General features: G+C 62.4%; 2 protein-coding genes across 9 annotated transcripts; one reads left to right on the forward strand and one right to left on the reverse strand.

Annotated features, from left to right (window-relative positions):
- Positions 1 to 488: 488 nt before the first annotated feature.
- On the forward strand, positions 489 to 12,127 carry PTPRN (protein tyrosine phosphatase receptor type N). 3 transcript variants are annotated; one of them, XM_066190108.1, is made up of 23 exons: positions 489 to 616; positions 2,272 to 2,322; positions 2,514 to 2,627; positions 2,868 to 2,973; positions 3,093 to 3,291; positions 3,450 to 3,774; positions 3,985 to 4,101; positions 4,230 to 4,309; positions 4,382 to 4,668; positions 5,136 to 5,222; positions 5,373 to 5,452; positions 5,681 to 5,745; positions 8,012 to 8,224; positions 8,372 to 8,581; positions 8,670 to 8,817; positions 8,983 to 9,056; positions 9,355 to 9,432; positions 9,566 to 9,685; positions 9,794 to 9,960; positions 11,027 to 11,080; positions 11,198 to 11,262; positions 11,351 to 11,424; positions 11,525 to 12,127. In XM_066190108.1, the coding sequence occupies exons 1-23, from the start codon at positions 511 to 513 to the stop codon at positions 11,594 to 11,596; spliced, it is 2,892 nt and encodes a 963-aa protein (XP_066046205.1). In that variant the 5' UTR covers positions 489 to 510; the 3' UTR covers positions 11,597 to 12,127. The 3 variants fall into 3 exon arrangements, with proteins under 3 accessions (XP_066046205.1, XP_066046202.1, XP_066046204.1); XM_066190105.1 differs by having other exon boundaries at positions 490 to 616; positions 4,230 to 4,264; XM_066190107.1 differs by having other exon boundaries at positions 490 to 616; positions 3,615 to 3,774.
- On the reverse strand, positions 12,070 to 17,778 carry DNAJB2 (DnaJ heat shock protein family (Hsp40) member B2). Of its 6 annotated transcripts, none has more exons than XM_066190113.1 (10): positions 17,338 to 17,471; positions 16,716 to 16,804; positions 15,498 to 15,607; positions 15,025 to 15,078; positions 14,759 to 14,878; positions 14,494 to 14,583; positions 14,267 to 14,372; positions 14,066 to 14,136; positions 13,623 to 13,844; positions 12,070 to 12,232 (listed from the first exon to the last, which is right to left on the reverse strand). In XM_066190113.1, exons 2-10 carry the CDS (start codon positions 16,778 to 16,780, stop codon positions 12,195 to 12,197), a joined length of 876 nt encoding a protein of 291 aa, XP_066046210.1. In that variant the 5' UTR covers positions 16,781 to 16,804; positions 17,338 to 17,471; the 3' UTR covers positions 12,070 to 12,194. The 6 variants fall into 6 exon arrangements, with proteins under 6 accessions (XP_066046210.1, XP_066046211.1, XP_066046207.1 ...); XM_066190114.1 differs by lacking the exon at positions 12,070 to 12,232 and adding an exon at positions 12,287 to 12,694; XM_066190110.1 differs by lacking the exons at positions 12,070 to 12,232; positions 17,338 to 17,471 and adding an exon at positions 17,664 to 17,778 and having other exon boundaries at positions 12,701 to 13,844.
- Between the last annotated feature and the right edge of the window lie 503 nt (positions 17,779 to 18,281).

The raw sequence follows: 18,281 nt of genomic DNA on the forward strand, positions 1-18,281 counted from the left end.
GGGGGTCCCTGCCCGAGCCGGAGGCTGCCCTCTCCCCGCAGCCGGTGCCCAGGCGGTGGCGCCGGGCGGGGTACGAGGGTGCGGCTCCACGCTCGCCGCTCATTGGGCGGCTCTCAGGGGCGTGTCCCACGCGGGAGCCAGTGCCGCCGCAGGGCTGGGAAGAGGCGGGCGCTGATTGGCAGGGGCTCTGCTGGCGCTGTGGCACACCCCCCAGGGGGAGAGGTTCGCCCCCGGGGACGCTGCGATTGGCGCCGCGCTCGGCCGCCTCTCCCCGGAGCGAGGCGTGATTGGCCCCGCTGGACAGCGGGGGGCGTGAGCGCGGCGTTGAGGGCAGCCGCGCGGGTCTCTGATTGGGTGCGGCGCGAAGGGGCGTGGCGCCACGGCAGCGCGCAGCGCGCCATTGGCGGGGCGGTGGCGGCGGGCGGGGCGCGCGGCGCGGCGGGGCGCGGGTTGGCGGCGGCGGCGGGGGCGCGGCCGGCGGGTGCGCCATGGTGCGGCCGTGAGCGGAGCATGGGGCGGCGGCTCCTCCGGGCGCTCCTCTGCCTCCTCCTCCTGGCCGGCCGCGGGCAGCTGCGTGACGGCGCCGGCGCCGCCGCCGCCGCCACCGCCGCACACGGTGAGACCACGACCCCGGGCAGGGCGGCTTTGCCCCGGGCTGCGCGAGGGCCGGACGGAGATTCCCGGGGAATGGCGGGGCACGGGACTCCGCGGCCGGTGCGGTCGCCGCCGCTGTACGGTGCTGTCGCGGCGTGCAGCGGCGAGTCCGGCCCTCGACGGATAGCGGGACAGGGCGGCCCGGGGCCGGCACCGCGGGTGCGCTATTGGCACCGGGGACGCTCCTCTCCCGGGGCTGCTGGGCCGGTGGGTGTGCTAACCCCGGGGCAACCCGCCGGCTGTAGAGTTGCCGCCCCGTCGGGCCCGAGAGCCAGCAGCTACGGGACGGGAGGAGAACGGTGCTTGCTCATGCCCGAGGCAAAGCCGGTGCCTGGGGCTGCCGCAGGGATGGGGAGCCCGGGCCAGCGGCCCTAAGCGCGGCTTATCCGGGACCGTGCCGCCCTTTAGCTGCCCTCCGCCTGTAAGTGCGGGCCGCCCGGGCCGGTGCACCCGTTCTTCTCCAGGTCGGTCCGTGTGGTCCGTGCCTGGGGCTCCCGGGGACACGCGTGTCGCTGTCGCTGGCAGGTCTGCAGCCCCCCGGCACAGCACGGCACGGCCCCGGCTCCGCTGACTCACTACCGGGCGCCCGAGGGTGCTGCGCCCCTCGTCCTCCAGCGGCCCGGGAGTGCCGGGACGGATCCGGCTGCCCCGCGGGGGTCCCGCTGCAAGAAGCAAGCAAAGAATGGTGCCGGGACGGCTGCGGCCGAGCACCGTCCTGGCCGGGGGAGCTTCCCTGAGCTGGGGCCACCGCCCCTCCCGGTGGAGCAGGGCGTCTCGGCGGGAGAGCTCTGCGCCGTTTCAGCACCGCGGACAGCGCCGGCCTTGCCGCCCCGGCCCGGCCCCCCGCTGCCGCCGTCCCTGGGGCCTCCCCTGGCACTGGGGTCCTGTGCCCCCCCACTTGCTTGGCCTCCGCCCCAGGGGACGCTGGCCCGTGGGTGCCGGGGTGTCAAAGACCCTCATCCCCACTAGCCCACTTCCCCCGCGGTGAGCTTGACGGGCCCCTCCCTCCCCTCCCCCCGGTTGTTTTCTCGTTCCTTCCTTGCCATCCGGGGCTGAGTCATCGCCTGCTGCCGTCTCGCTGCTGACGGTCTTGGACCGAAACGGGGGGGGAGAGGAAGGGGGAAGCCGCCCCCTGCCCAAGTGCTGCCCGCCGAAGGGGTTGGAGAGGTACACACCCCACACCCCCAACACCACTACATCCATGCTTTGGGGTCCGCCTCGCAGGGAGAGTGGATTCCGGTGTCACTGGGTTGCATCTCTTCCTCGTAGTACCACATGTAGGAGGGCAGCAGATGTGGTTTTGCAGGTCTCTGCTGCCTCAGTCTTACCTTTTAAACTGCCAGCACCCCCAAAAACTCCAGGCCTTCCCCACTCTCCAGAGCCAAGGACATACTTTCTATACAGCCCCCATCTTGTCTCTGAGGGCAGAAAAGACTGGCACCAAGCCTCTGCCATGGGCTACAAAGCTGTGTCCCCTCCCACCATCACCACATTGCATCCCTGGGCTGCTTTTCTGGAGCGTAGGGATCCCCCAAGCAGCTGGTGTTGAGCAAATTCCATAGGACTCCCCCTTGGATGCTGTGTTGACTGGCCTGTCTGTCTGTCTGTCTGTCCCAGGCTGCCTGTTTGACCGAAGGCTGTGCTCCCCGCAGGAGGTGTGTGTGCAGGGTAAGTGGCTAGCAGGGCCTCAGGGATCCCCTCTCCCTTCCCAAGTGTGCGTGAAGGGTACAGGGGTGCCTTGCAGGGGAACCTAGGGTGCAGTGCAGGGGGACCTGGCAGGAGAAAGGTGGGGCTGTGCCTGGAGATCCTCACATTGGAGTGTTTGTTCATCCGGTCCTGCTGTCGCCCTTCTCTTGCAGATGGGCTGTTTGGGCAGTGCCAGGTGGGCTCCGTGCAGGACAGACCGTACTTCCAGGTCACGTCTCCTGTGCTCCAGCGCCTCCAGGATGTCTTGCGGCATCTCATGGCACAAGGTGAACAGGGAGGGGAGCGTGGGGGGAGTCGCTGCGACCCTGCAGGGAGGAGATGTCAGGTAGAATTGCCTAGTGGCTCTAGAACTGTCTGTGGTCCTGCTGGCCCAGGGGACAGGGTGGGCTGAGGAGGAATGGGGTCAAACCCAGGCCATAGGACACAGAATATCAGGACAGCATCCCATGCACTCGCACCATGGTTCCCAGGTTGCCTCCATGTCTCACAGCCTCCTCCCGTGGCAGGGCTCTCGTGGCAGGATGGCATCACCCAGTATGTGATCTCTCAGGAGATGGAGCGCATCCCCCGCCTCCGCCTGCCACCTTCGCTGGAGCCGGTGGCTAGGGACAGGTAGGACAGCACCAGCAGAGCTCAGTGGAGCAGCGAGGGCTTTGTCCCCCAAATGAGGTTTAGGGGAGGGACTTCCCCCTTTACCCAGGTGAGTTACCCCAGCGCTGTTTGCCTTCGAGGTTCCTGCCTCTCCGCAGCGAGCCCCGGCGAGTCCCGCTAGCCCCAGACCCTGGCCTGCCAGCAGCTCAGCATTTGGAACCGCCCCCACCACTGCTGCTTTCCCCTTTGGTGCAGCGGTACCTGGAGCACGTCCTGCTGCCCTCCCCACCCCAGCTGGGCTATGAGGAGGCTCTGCTCAATCCCTACTCCTACCACAAGGTAAGCTGGGGAGTGAGCGCCTTCTTCTGGGCAGAAAAGTAGAGAATGACCGGGAGCTGCTGTGTCCCCAGCACCTTTCTGCTGGTGCTGGAGTACCCCCTGCCTCCACCATGGGGTGACAGGGGACCTGTGGGGTTTGATATGTGTTTTGGTTGCAGTTCGGCTATCAGGATGGTGCTCACCAGCATCCCAGCAGCTCAGCCAGGCAGAGCTCTGAGACCTCCTCGCTGCTGGGCCGTGTCCCTGCCCAGACCCTTTTTGGGGCTGGCCCTGTGCCCTCCTATGGTGGGCAGCCAGGAGTGGATGGGGGGCATCTTTTCCAGGACTTGGGCATGCTTTCTCTGCCCAGAGAAAAAGCTGGCCGCCCGGACCCTGCCAGCACCAGGCTCCAGCACAGCTTGCGGCTCCCCAGTGACTACAGAAACATGGAAGAGAGGGAGCAGCAAGCACCCCTGGCTGCCCAGCCACCCTCTGCACAGACGGGTACCTTGTTCTCCAGCCAGGCACCAACCCTTTTCCCTATCCTGTATCCACAGCCACGAGTTTCTCGTGGCTCATACTTTCCCTCCTCTTTGTGTTTATGCCCATGGTCAAAATATACCCACAACCGCACCTGCTCCATCTGCTTCATCCCTGGCCCCTCGTCTCCATGTGGATGCAGAGCATCCAACCTGATGCTACATCCTCTTGCAGATGCTGCCCTGAAGAGACTGGCTTCTCTCCTGGCCAGCTATGGCCTGGGGCTGCCGGAACTGAGTACCCAGCAGATAAGCAGCCTATCCACCCTCCTCCAGCTGCTCCAGAGCTCTGGTGAGCTGGGTGCAGGGTTGGGACAGACAGGGACTGGCAGCAGCAGGTGCTAGCATGCCCTGTTTCAGGGTAGGGAGTGTTGCCTTTTGGGGTGGGTGCTGCAGGAGCTTTGTCTCTCTCCTTTCCAGGTGTTGCTGGCCCTGAAGTGCCCACAGCGAAACGGGTGGGTTTGCAGCAGGGTGATGCTGGAGGAGGTGCCATGCCACAGGTGGGATGAGGGGGAGGAGACATTTCCCAAGACTTCTCAGAGATTCCAGCTTCTCCCTTTTCCTCCCTTTAGGTGATGGAGGGGGACATGCAGCATGGAGAGGAGCCAGTGCCCTCCTCCTCCACAGTGCCACCCCCCAAAATCCCAGCCAGCAGCTCTCCAGGTGATGGAGCAAAGGGCAGGGCAGTATCCTCACCAGCTCCCCAGGCTGAGCCACAGCAGAGACACAGTGGGGATGCACTCAGCCCCAGAAAGCATGTTGTGGTGGAGAAGAAGAGCTACACAGAAATGAAGGACAGTGGGGCACAGCAGGGCATGCGGCCACTAGACGAGTATGGCTACATCGTCACAGACCAGAAGTGAGAGCTGGGGGTCAGGCAACAGGGTCTGCATGTGTGAAGGGTCACTATCTCCCCATCAACAGCTGTCACAGCTTCATATGCTTGACCAAAACTGTTGGGTCTTTGGTAGGGTCGGGTTTCTATGGGGTCAACTCCCCCGATCCATTCTCTCTACCCACAGGCCTTGTTCCACTCCAAAGCCTTCCTTTGCCAGCCCACACCAAAGCCAAGCTCGCTGTTGCAGGATGGAAGGCTGGGAGTGTGTGTGCACAGGTGTCTCTGTGCACACTCATGTGCAAGGGGGGGTCAGCTCACCCCCACCACCGCACATGCCACACTCTTACCTCCTGCCCACCCTGACACCCGTTTTTGCTGTGTGCTTGGGACTCCCTGAGCCTGCCTGTCCCTGTTTTCTGACTAAGGGGAGCACGGGGCTGTCCTCTCATCCCTGCCATCCCCTCCTCACCCTGACACTGTCCCCATAGGCCCCTAGGGCTGGCTGCTGGCGTGCAGCTGCTGGAGCTCCTAGCCAAGCACCTCCACCTCTCCACCGCCAGCTTCATCAACATCAGGTGAGGGACATGGTGCCATGGGAGTGCTGCTGCCTCAGCCCTGGCCATGCTCAGCACTCCCAGGTGGGGGGAGAGGAGGGACTGGGCTGTGGTGAGGGTGGGGAGTCTGCACTTCCAGGTCTCACACTGTGTCCCCCCTCTCCCCGGCAGTGTCGTGGGTCCTGCACTTACCTTCCGCATTCGACAGAACTCCCAGAACTTCTCACTGGCTGATGTGGCCAGCCAGACTGGTGAGTTGGGCAGTGTCCCCCTGATCTTGCTCCTCGCTTTCCCTCCTAGTTGTGGGGTGCCCCTTCTAGGGACCAGGGAGAGAGGGCTCCTACCATACATTCCTCTGCCTTTGGCTGAACTTGGGAGCTGAAGTGGGCAGCTGGCAGAGATATCCCTTGACTCTGTTTCTGGGGGTTCTCTTGTGTGGAGGGGAAGCATGCCTCTGGCCATCTCCTCTCTGTCCACAGAGCAAGTGAAGAGAGAACTGGAGCATGAGCTGGGCCTGAAGATTGTGCAAACAGGAGTGGGAGAGGTAGGAGTGAGCAAGGATTCCGTCCCTTGGTGATGGGGTGGCCAGGGAAAGGGGAGTGGGGATGCTGCCGCTGGGTACAAGCCAGGAGCCCCTAGCCCTGGGGTACAGGGGTCTTAGTGGGTGAACTGTCCCTGCAGAGTAGAGGAGACTGGGCAGTATTTGGGATGCTGTGTTGGAGATGGACTCCAGTCCTGTGCTGGAGAACTCCTGTTGGAGACTGCTCCAGTCCTGTCTGTCCGTCATCTCCCTCCACTGCCTGGCAACACAATCCAACCCAGGGCTCTCAGCTCTTTTCAAAACAAAAGCTCTGCAGTGTTTGAAGGTAGTTTGAGAGGGACTCTCAGAGGCTTTTCTTTCCCTCAAGACTGGTGGGGCTGTCTCCCTCAAGGCTCATTCTTGTTTCCCTCCAGCCTGCACACCCATCTCAGCTGTGGCCTGGGCACTCAAGCACTGGGATGTTTCCAGGGCACCCCACAAACCATAGCTAGGCAGGCAAAATGCCATCGTGTCCCCAGAGAATGGCAAAGCAGCTGGAGGCAGGGATGGAACAGAAGCCATCTGTTTGAAGACGGGTTACCCCTCCCCGTGCTCCTCTGGGGAGTCACAGGAACAGTCTTCTGGGGCAGGAAGCAAGGGTTGGAGATAGGGACCAAGCCTGGCTCCCATGTTTGCAGCCTGAGGAGAAGAAATGGTGTAGCACATCCCCAGCCCAGTGTCCCCATTTCTCGCTTCTTGTCATGTGGCTGTAGTTGTGAGCAGGAAGAAAGGAAGGAAGGGGGAACTTTGGAGAAGGCCATGAAGAAGGGGTGGCCTGGCCATTGAGGCAACCTGTCTCTATCAGCAATATGCAGAGTATGTCTATAGCAATGCCTTTTGATCAGGCAGGTGGCAGGAACCAGGAAAGATGTCAGAGATGACAGAGGTGGAGCTCTGAGGAAGTTGAGGCAGCTTTGCAAGCCTCCTTCTGCACCAACCTTCCCAGTTTTAACCAGCTTGTGCTTTTCCTTCATTCCCTCCCGGCTCTGGACTTGGTGGGACTGGTGCAAGATTTGAGGAAGAGGGATGTAGGAAGGCAGGGAGACAGCAGGGCCTGGGCAGGCCTTGGGAGAGAAATCCCTTCTGTGCTGACGCCTCCAGGGGCTGCAGTGCTGCTCCTGCTTGGGTGCCCTGGGGAGCTGGGAGGTGCTGGGCTTGGTGGGTGCCCTGCCTGCAGGACTGGCTGGACCCTGATGGCAGTCGGGTGCTGAGGAGCAGATGACAACAGGGACACCTAGGCTGGGGACATCCCCAGGTGATGACGGTGATGATGATGTAGTTGATGATGGTGCAGTGTTCCCTCGGTAACTTCATCAGGCTCATAGCCAATGGGAGGCTGTGGCAATGAGGTAATGCAGGGCTCTGGCAGCTCATTGGGCACAAGATGTTTGAATTGGTGATGCCCCAGCATCCCTGTGCTGCCCTAGCAGGACCTAGGCAGTCATGGCATTGACAGGAAGGTCTTGTCCAGCAAGATCTGAGCAACATCCTACTCCAGCAGAGGACTGGCATGGTTTGTCTCCCACAATCACAGGGAAGGAGCCCTAGAGACACTACCTGCAAGGTGGCAGGGACTTCTCTGTGTCCTGACTGAAGAAGGCAACAGGGAGGACTTGTCCCCTAGCTGCTACAGCTGGGATGGTACCAGCAGTGATGGCAGTGCTGGCATATTCCCAACCCTGCCTCCCTCAATGTTCTGCTGTGGAGCAGTGGCTGCAGGGGAGAGCCAGCCTCAGTCGGGAAAATCCCCTGGGAGTAGTGCACCCAGTGCTGCAGTTGCCTATCTTACACCAGAAAATCCTTGGGCTGAATTTGGCCCTTGTTCATCTCTGGCTGGGCAGAAGGAGGTCATGGTACCAAAGCTGTAAGGGGCTACTGCCTGCCTTGTAGAAGGGCAGTCCAGGCTGGGTCTGCCTCAGGCAGCAGCCCTGAGTGTTGGAAGCAGGGAAGCAGGAAGTCATTGCTACCGGGGCTTGGCCAAGCTCCTCCAGCTCCAGGGACACCCTTGTAAGAGTGCCCCATGTGACATGTAGGTGGGTACCCTCTGCCTCACCCCAGTAACACCAGCTCTGCCCCAGCTGAGGGTCCTGGGAGAATCAGCACCCTTAGGAAGGGGAAGGAAGAGCCCTTTCACTGTTTTAACCCCCAGCAACCCCAAATGTGCAGCAGAATCAGGTCTCTGCCCCTGCCAGCCCCATGCTAACTAACCCTTACTTGGCTTGCTCCCCAGCGAAATGAGGCTGCTGCCTACTCACACCCATCCCGCTTTGGGGATGGCTTCCACTCCGTGCTGCTGACCTTCATCGCTCTGGCCTGCGTGGCCGTCATCGCCATCGCCGTGTCTGCGGCCTTGTGCCTGCGCCGCCATGCCAAGCAGCGGGAGAAGGAGCGCCTGGCTGCCCTGGGGCCAGAGGGTGCTGCCGACACCACCTTCGAGTACCAGGTAGGACCCTGCAGGATGTGAGACCCTGCAGGATGTGAGACGCTGCAGGATGCGTCACTGCCACGTGTCAGCGTCGCGCAGGGTGCACGGAGCTGCCCTTTGGCAGCGCTGCGGCCAAGGGACAGGGCTCTCGCTGGGCTTCCCCAGGAGCTGTGCCGCCAGCACATGGCTGCCAAGTCTCTCTTTGGCCGCTCTGAGGCACCGGCAGCACCAGCAGAGACTTCGAGGGTCAGCAGTGTCTCGTCCCAGTTCAGCGACGCTCCACAGCCCAGCCCCAGCTCCCACAGCAGCACACCCTCCTGGTGCGAGGAGCCTGTCCAGTCCAACATGGACATCTCCACTGGACACATGATCCTGGTGAGCCAGCCTGGAGGGGTGCCAGACCCCTCCCCAGCCCTGCATCTGCTTCTCTGCTGCCAGGTTGACTCCTGTCCCTCTGCCCCAGGCCTATATGGAGGACCACCTCCGCAACCAGGACCGGCTGGCCAAGGAGTGGCAGGCACTCTGTGCCTACCAAGCTGAGCCCAGCATCTGCTCCATTGCCCAGAGTGAAGCCAACCTGAAGAAGAACCGCAACCCTGACTACGTGCCCTGTAAGCATTCCAGCCACCCTGCCTGAGGGATCAGCCCCAGGGACCAGCTGTCCTGCTAGAGCAGGGTGTGGGGCATGGGGACGCTCAGGGTCATGGCTGTCCGCAGCATTAGTGTGCCTGCAGCTCCTCTAGCCACTCACCAAGCCTCCTGGCCTGTTCCCCCAGATGATCACGTACGGATCAAGCTGAAAGCCGAGAGCAACCCATCCCGCAGTGACTTCATCAATGCCAGTCCAATCGTGAGTGATCACTGGGGGCTCCTGCCCTGCCACCCTGCTCCTTGATGTGCCCAGTCCAGGTGAGGTTTTCACTCTGGGATAGAGCTGGACTGAAGTTACATCCCTGAGGGCTACAGATGTGAGCTTTTTGCCTGCCCTATTGCTCAAAAATTGTTAAATCCCATTTGCCTTCTGGCTGGGGCACCTGAATCTCGCCTCCCAACCTTCCTATCATCCCTGGAGTATCCCCCTACTCCTTCAAGTGTCACCAACCCCTGGCCGAAGAGTGTGAAATCTGATACCCCCTTTCCTGCTCCAGATTGACCACGACCCACGGATGCCAGCATACATTGCCACGCAGGGGCCACTGTCCCACACTATTGCTGACTTCTGGCAGGTGAATGTCACGCAGCTGTGCCAGCCCATTGGGGTCCCTTCGTGTTTTGCCCACAAAATGGGTCTCAGGGGCTTGACTGCCCTCCCGCCTGGGCTGTCTCCCAGCAGTGAAATCCCCCTTGCCTCGCCCACAGATGGTGTGGGAACATGGCTGCACTGTCATTGTCATGCTGAGCCCCCTGGCTGAGGACAGTGTCAAGCAGTGTGACCGCTACTGGCCGGATGAAGGCTCCTCTCTTTACCACATTTATGAGGCAAGTGTGGGAGGTAACCTGGGGCATGGAGCATCCTCCACCCCCCGGCCTCTTGAGTGCAGCCCCCTTGCCCAGCACTGATGCCCACGGTCTGCCTCACTTGGGCAGGTGAACCTGGTGTCAGAGCACATCTGGTGCGAGGATTTCCTGGTGCGCAGCTTCTACCTGAAAAACGTGCAGTCGCAGGAGACCCGCACCCTGACGCAGTTCCACTTCCTCAGCTGGCCAGCCGAGGGCATCCCCACCACCACCCGGCCCCTCCTTGACTTCCGCAGGTGAGCACCCACCTGGCACTGTGCCAGCCCTTGGGAAGCCAGCAGTGATCCCAAATGCAGGCCACTGATGGGCAAGGGCATCACTAATGAGGGTCGGGGCCATGGCATGGACCAGGTGCAGGGACTAGGAGCTGCCATGGATGGAAGGAAGCAGAAAAGACAGTTTTGGCCAGATTGGGATGATGCTCAACAAAGTTTGGTGGGCAAGAAACCTCTGACTGAGATTTTCAGGGCTCTCCAGCCTTCAGAGTGAGGGTGGGAAAGTGGTCTTCCCCAGAGCTGGCATGGAGGGCAGCACTGACTGGCACATTCCCCAGCCCTGGGTGCAAGAAGAAATCCCCAGAGCCAGCCTTAAACCAGCTGTGACCTATTGCTCCCAATGCCCTATAGCCAGTGGTGGATCCCCAGCTAGCCCAGGGCAAGAGCTGCAAGACGGGGACTGCTCCCAGGAGACGTGCCTGCCCAGGTTTTTAGGTCCCAGGGTGGTGGTGGGCTCTTGCCAGGCACAGGCTGCTCACTGACCCTAGGTTGTGTGGGGCAAGGGACCCAGCCTAGGGCAGCGGGGGGGGGGGGTCTCTGAGCATGTTGCCCTCCTCTCAGCCCTGCTCACGCTCTCTCTCTCTCTCTGTCTGTCTCTGTCTCTCTCTCGCAGCTGCCGGCGTCATTTTTGTGATTTGCAGCTAGTAATCTGGCTCCAGTTGCATAGTCACAAAAGTGATCGTTGGCAGCCGTGCCTGCTGCATGGAGCATGCCAGGAGCCCCACCGGCGCCTGGCCCCCAGCTTCACACCCCACCGGACCAGAGCCGCTCCCTAGGGGTCCTGCCACTGCTCCCCTCCCCAGGCTGGGCTGAGGAACTGAACTCTCCCTGCCCCGACCACTTTCCACTCATGGCCCCCATCCCATGTCCAGCACCCTTGTGGAGGCAGGAGGAGCCATGAGCGGGACCCCCGGGGCCACATCATGGTGTGCTGCTGCCCTGCCCCACTGAGCACAGCAAGGGACACCTAGCACAGCCTTGACCCTGGCACAGCAGGGCACTGATCTGTTCCCTCTTATCCTTGCAGGAAGGTGAACAAGTGCTACCGGGGTCGCTCCTGCCCTATCATCGTGCACTGCAGGTACTGCAGGGGATGCAGGGGCATTTGGGCTTAAGGGTGACTGAAGGCTGGGACCTGCTGCTCAGGACCAGTTCCATTGGAACCAGCTCCCCTGGACCAAGCATCTGTGTTTTGCAGTGATGGTGCAGGCAGGACTGGGACGTACATCCTTGTCGACATGGTCCTGAACCGAATGGCCAAAGGTAGGTGCAGGGAAGCACCATTTCTGCCCTGTCTGTGAGTTTGGCCTGTGAACTCCGCTCCTAGCACTCCTCTCTCCCTCTGCCCCAGGGGTGAAAGAGATAGACATAGCTGCTACGCTGGAGCACATCCGAGATCAGCGGCCTGGTATGGTGCAGACCAAGGTATGCCCCAAACTGTGGATCCTCTCCCTCCACATAAGCACACATAGTCCCTGGGGCTGGGCTGGCAGGGACCCTCATATCTCCCCCTGTGCTCCTGCAGGACCAGTTTGAGTTTGCACTGACAGCTGTGGCTGAGGAAGTGAATGCCATCCTGAAGGCCCTGCCGCAGTGATGGCGAGGAGCCCTCCCTCCCCCCTCTTGTCTGTCCCTGCCCTGCGCTTCGCACTCTCCTCACCAGCCTCTGGGGCTGCTCTCCCTGTAAAATGGTGTCTGTGCTTCTGGCTCTGTTCCCCCTGCCCCCAGGCACCCCTTCCCATCTTCTCCAAGGACACTGACTTCAAGCCCTCTGTGTGCAGGAACCCCATCACACCCACTGTTACCTCAGAGGGGACAGGGCTTGTGGCCCCTAAGCCCTGTGGAGGGGGACACCAGGTGGTGCTGCTGGGAGCTGGCAGGGGGACTCCCGAACCTGTCAGTTCTCTGTCAGCCCTCTTCCTGTACCCATGTGGGGGGCAGAATTGGGGGCAGGGGTCCTCCACAGCTGGGGGAAACATGGGGTGCAGGGAGGCCTGGCCCAGCCCCACTCCAGGTCCCTTTTGTGTGCTCCCTGCCTAGTCACTCGAGCAGAAGAAAAATTTCTAGAGAACTATAATTTTGTATCTTGATGTGAATAAAGTTCTTGTGTCACGTTCGTGCAGCTGCAGCCAGGCCTGGCCTCTGACTGTGTGTATTGGGATGGCACAGGGAGTCGATCTCACGTTTGTCCATCTCTATCCCTGCACTCTGCAAGTGCCAGAGTACAGCTCACCTGCAGGCAAAGATAAGAGCCCTGCCATCTCCAGCCCAGAAAGACCCCACAGGCAGAAGCTACTGCAAACAGGTTTATTGACAGCTGTTAGCAGAAGGGGGTCAGAGAGGGGGGGCTACAGCGAGGAGGGGGGCAGAGCCCAGCCCTGCTGGCTGAGCCCAGCCATGCTGCCCCTCGCTGCGTACAGCCAGCACCCTCACCAGCAGCCTAATCTACAGCAACTCCCATCCCCCCCCTCTCCACCACCCTGTGGTGCCCGGGGCCTCTCCCCCCAGCCCCAGGTATTGCTTGGCCACAAGCCCTGTCATGCCCCCCTCACCGCATCCCACGGAGCCAGAGGGTGCTGGGGGAAGGGGGTGGCAGGGGGTGGCCGTGCAGGGAGAAAGCGGAGTCCTGGCTGGGAGAGCCTCCGTGGGCGAGTGGGCGTGCGCGGTCCCCGGGCACAGCAGCCTCAGAACACACCTGGGGAGACAAGCGGAGGGGGGTACACAACAGCACCTGTGAAATCCTCCTCGGCCAAGGGCTGGGGAGAGGCAGGGATGGAGGGAGGAAGGTCCCAGGCAGAGGAGGAAGATAGCCAAGGCAGAACTACAGGCAATGGAGACGGTAGAAACACTTGTGAACATCACAGAGGGTCACTGCTGCTGTGGGAAGCAAGGAAGGACAGTGCCCTGGACGGTGTACAAGGCATATGGAAGGGAGGGACCAGGCAGAGTCCACAAGGAGACAGGAGGAGGGAGTACAGGCAGGAGCAACAGCATCCAAAGGGAAGAGACAAGACACAAGGCACCAAGCAGAGGCTATGTGCACAGCCCTCCTTGCAAGCACGGGAGCTCAACTCAGCATTCCCCATAGCCCGGGCAGGGGCAGGCTGCAGTCAGGGAGGCACCTGCTGGAGACCCTGCCCACCTGCACGGCTGGCAGGGAGAGAGAGGCAGGCACAGCCAGAGCACGCCTGCCCATGGACCCCCCACACTTCCAGGAGCCAGGGCAGGGAGCTGCCCCTCCTCCTGGGACCCCATCAAGGGGGCTCCTCTTCAAGCCACTACTTCCAAGTCTGGGAGCCTCCAACGCTGGGATGCCACTAGCCATCCACACACCTGAGCAAGGAGGCAGGGCAGAAGAGACCCCCTCCCTTGCTAGGGGAGGCAGCAGCTGAGTTCCAAGCAGTGGGACTCCACCCCTGCTTTCCTCTCCCTGCCCCACGCTCAGAGCAGGGGGCAGTGCCACAGCTTCACTTTGGGGGCAGGTTCGTGCCCCACTGTAGCAGAACTGCTGGCCCCCAGTGTCTCCTGCTCCAGCCTGCCCCGGGCACCAGGGGCTCTGTGGGTGGAGGACGGGCTGCTGTGGCTGCCCCCCGGAGCTGACAGGGAGCCGGGGCTGTGCCCACCTGCTTGGTGGTGCCCCGCGGCTTCCATCTCAGAGAGGCTGTAGGCCATGGCCAGCTGCAAGTCCTCATCCTCGTCCTCACTATCCGTGTACAGGCAGACAGGTGAGGAGCTTGAGGTCTGGTGTGGGGCCGGTGCTGGTGGTGAGGGGGGTCGTGGCCTGGGGAAGGCTCGCTGCTCACGCCGGCTCAGCTCCAGCCCCAGTGCCATGTCATCAGGAACACCTGTGGGGACAGGGGTTGGGAGACTCATCCACTCCAGTTCCCCAAAGCTGGTGTAGGGCCCTGGCACCTCCAACCCACCCCACCAATCCCTTGGAGCAGAGCTCCAAGCCAGGGCCAACCAAGGCTCAGTACAAAACAAAGGCTGGATACAGCATCTCCCAGACACCCCAAAGGGAAAGGACACAGAGCTCAACAACTCAGTCTGCAGTGCCACTTCTCACCATCAATGTGAATCGACTTCAGCTCCCCATCCTCCTCCACTTCCACCCGCTCCCGCCCATTCTCGATGATCCTGCAGACAGACAAACAGATGGACGGTCAAGGGCCATGCAGCCAGTGCACCACAGCAGGAAGTTACAGGGTCAGAGGCCTGCTGATGGAGAGAAATCTGTGGGAGCAAGGTGAGCTAGCACTGCCCTCACCTCTTTGTGGTGATACGCCTGCCGTTAACAAAGGTGGTGGAGGTGGAAACAGAGCGGAAGCCCAGTCCTGCATCTGCACCAGAGCTGAAGGATGAGGCGAAGAAATCTAGAGAAGAGAGCAACAAGGTTGGTGCCAGGCTAAGTGGCAAGAGGGCAGGGGACAGACTGCCCAGGGGAGCATGGTCTTCTAGGACTCCCCTGTTGGGAGGAATGGCAGTGTCTCCTACCTGAGGATCCTGGGAAGGGGGAAAAGAAGTGGCCTCCCCCATGGTGCCGGGAGCCAGGGCCTCGCAGCTCAGAGAAGGGCAGCATGTCATCTGAAAGGCAGGGGCACCCCAGTCAGCATTACACCATCAGCTTGGTGAACCAGAAGCAGGGCACTGATGTGGGGACCATCTGCCAGGACCAGCCATGAGCTCTATTCCCAAGCTCAGTGGCTGCCCCACAGACAGAGAGATGCCCAAGAGCCAGCCTCCCCTGCCCCACACGCACCAAAGAATTCAGCAAAGGGGTCTCGTCCACCAAAGAAATCCCGGAAGACGTCATGAGCGCTGCGGAAGGTGAAGGTGAATTCAGGGGCCCCAGCACTGGCCCTGGAGCCCCCTGGTCCTGCTGGAGGGAAGACACTCAGTCTTAAAAAGAGCCCTGGGTTACACTTCCCCTGAGGGGGGGGGGGGAGTCCTGGTGGCACTGACCTACACCAGGTCTTCAGACAGGGATGTATCCAGAGCTGCACTAATCCCCATGGCCCTACTCACCTGCTCCCATGAGTCCATCCTTGCCATAGCGATCGTAGACATCACGCTTCTGCTCTGGAAGAAGAAAGGGGGCTGCAGGGAAGCTGGCTGCCAGGCGGGGACAGGAGCACTGACACTTCTCCTAACTAGGAGAGGTGCAGAACAGCAGGGAGCAAGAGGAGGCGGTTTGCACAAGCCCCTGCCACCCCAGCACTGCACCCAAACCCAAGTACGACCACTGGGCAAGAATGCAAAAGCTTCAGCCCCATTGGGGAGATCTCACTGTGGATGCCAACAGCTCAGCATCTCTCCCAAGGGCTGTTTGGGAGACGCGTGAGGAAGCAACCACACCCCACAAGTTGGTGGTAAAGCTGTAGGGACCCACTGCCTCCTGGGGACAGCCAGGGATGCAACCTGTGTGAGCCCAGAAGCAGGACATCCCAGTGTGAACAGTCCCAAGGGTGGGCACACACAACACCACTGTGGCCTCTTACTGTCCGACAGCACTTCGTATGCCTCGGCGATCTCCTTGAACCTCTGCTCAGCGTACTCCTTGTTGTCTGGGTTTTTATCCGGGTGCCATTTCAGCGCAGCCTTCCTGTACCTGCACAGAGGGGCAGTGATGGGCACACAGCAGCCCCTGGGCCAGCAACCCCCATCTGAGCATGCACCTCCCAGCCTGTGGGAAGGGGCACCCCAAGCCCGCTTCACCCAGCACCCTACAGGCACTGAACAGGAGCTTCCTGGACTAGTTGTGCTTCCCAAAAAGAGTATGTGTTTTCATATATAAATATATATATATACATATATATACAGACACACTATATATATTTACGCATACAAACACCAACACACACAAACTAAACAAACAAGACAGAAATAACCCCAGAACTACAGCACGACCACAGCAGCACAATGTGTACCCACCTCAGCTGCCCTCATTGATGGCTCTGGACAATGCTCACAGGTTTGTTCTGGAGCCTTCATGGGCTCCAGGGCGTGTGTGGACCAGGGGTTGCTAGGGGCCCCCTGGGGCCAAGAGAGCACCAGCAGCCCTCTCCTCCCCACTGCAGCTAGATATAATAGTTAACCCATGCTTCCCAGCTTCTCCCACTCACTCTTGGGAAAGCCCCCCACGGGGACCTATACCACCTGTTGGCAAGCCAGTAATCCGCTGGCATTCCCCTCACGTGATGCCTCACCCCAGTGAGAGCAGCAGACCTCAGCAGGGCACCAGGCAGGAGTTGCAGAGACTCAGGAGGCTCTGTCAGCTCCCCAGTAGTACTTGGGGCACACCACCAACCTGCCCACAGGGCCCACATCCCTAAAAGGGGACATCCTGCTCTTCACTCAGTGACCTCCAGTCGCCTGACTTTGATGCCAGCAGAGTCCCTGTGCCCCAACCATCTGCCATCCCTGCACCCTCTGGCAGAGAGAAAGAGGGGAGCCTCCAAACACCAGAGAGACTCACCTCAAGCCCCAAGCTGACAGCAGGGAGAAAGGGACCAACCCCACCAAAAGATGCCTTTGTATGGCAGCAAAGCCCAACCCCGCTCTGGCACCCATACAAAGGAAACAAAGGCTGAATTGTCACCTCTGGAGCTGGGCCCTGTCCCCACCGCCCTGAAGGGAGCTCCTGCCTCACTGGCACCAGGTGGGGGTGGCTTGGGGGATTCTGCCCCACAGGCAGAGGCACACTGCCATACACTTACGCCTTCTTGATGTCCTCAGCAGTGGCGTTGCGGCTCACCCCCAGCGCTTCGTAGTAGTCAACCATGACGTGAGCTGTCCCACGGGGTCACTGCAGGGGAAGAAGGCAAAGTCAGGGGTCCACAGGCACAGCCTGGTAGTGCTGGGTGTGGGAGAGAGAGGGTAGGCTGCTTACCCTCTCCAGCGCCCCGACCACCCACTGCCTCCCGAGAGCAACTCAGCGCCACGCCATGCCCAGCTCCCCAGCACCCTGCCCGCACCTCGGCCACCTGGGAGAACCTACAGCCCCGGCCGGCGGACCCTTTGCTGCTGACGCAGCACCGTCCCGCCGGCGTCACCCCAACTTGCCCAGGCAGGGGGAAGGTGTCCCCGCTGCCGGCGCCGCTCCCTGCCCGCCTCCCCCGGGGGCTCAGTCGCGGGCCGGGGGGGCAGCGAGAGGACGCAGCCCGCTAAGGTGCTTAGCGGCTGGAGCGGATTAAGGGCTCAGCGGGGGACCCTCCCCGTCCCCGGGCACGCCGGGACACTTCCATCGGCCGACCCGCTCCGGGTGGGGGACAGGAGCAGAAAGCGGCCGCTGCAGCCCCCCGCGACCCCCCGGGGTTCCGTCTCGCCCCTGGTACTCGCCCCCGGCCCGTGAGTCCCAGCTGACGGGAGGGCGGTGCTGGCGCTGGCACCGGCACCAGTACGGCGGCACTGGGACCGCCCCCCCGGCCCGGCCGTAAACACGGCGCTCCCGGGGCCACCCGCAGCTGCTGGAAGTTTCCGCACCCCGCCCCGCCGCCACCGGCGGGCGGCCCTGGGCTGCGGCCAGCGCATCTGGGGCACCGGGAGGGGCGGTGGTGGCCGCACGGCAAGGGACAGCACTGGCCCCGCTCCCCCCGTGCACCACGGGGCGCCGCTCCCCGATGGCCCCTTGCGCCCCGCTCCCCCCGTCCCGCCCCGGTGCCCACCTGAGAGCCGCCGCCGAGCCCTCCCCGCCCGCCCGGGCCGCCCGCGGCCGGTGTCGCGCGTCCCCCGCGCCCGGGCCACCGCGGGCCTGGAGGCGGCTCCGCTGCGTGACGGGCGGCGCCTGCAGCCAACCGCGACCGCTGACGTCACGGCCTCGCCGTTCGCCGGGTGACGTCATGGGAGGCGTGTCTGAGCCGGCAGCGCGGTCGCTCCGTCGGTCGGCCCCTGCCCGGCCCCTCTCCCGTCCTCATCCCGGTCTCCGGCCCCACGCCTGCTCTTTCGCTCCCAGCGCCGCGCCTGGGCCTCGGACAGCGCCAGCGAGGTGCGGATGTGGCGGCACGGGCCTGTCCCGCTGGTGCCCGTGCTGACAGCGCACCGCAACGGGGCACGGCCGCAGCCCCCGGCGCCCCGTGCCGCTGGCTTCCCGCCGAGTCAGCTGCCCGGCCGGTCCCGCCGGGAAGGAGGAGCCGGCCGGGGGGGACAGCTGGGGTGACTCAGCGCTTTCTCGGGGCGTGGGACGTGACGGGGTGCAACTTGCCAGACTGGCGGGCGCAGATCGCTGCCTAGAGCCCGGGCCGCCTGGCACCGCTGTGGCACCGGGAGCCGCGGGCCATCCCGAG

The sequence above is a fragment of the Chamaea fasciata genome, unplaced genomic scaffold, assembly GCF_029207755.1.
Source record: "Chamaea fasciata isolate MVZ Bird 193981 ecotype frontalis unplaced genomic scaffold, bChaFas1.0.hap1 SCAF_8, whole genome shotgun sequence".
NCBI classification, from domain to species: Eukaryota; Metazoa; Chordata; class Aves; order Passeriformes; family Sylviidae; genus Chamaea; species Chamaea fasciata.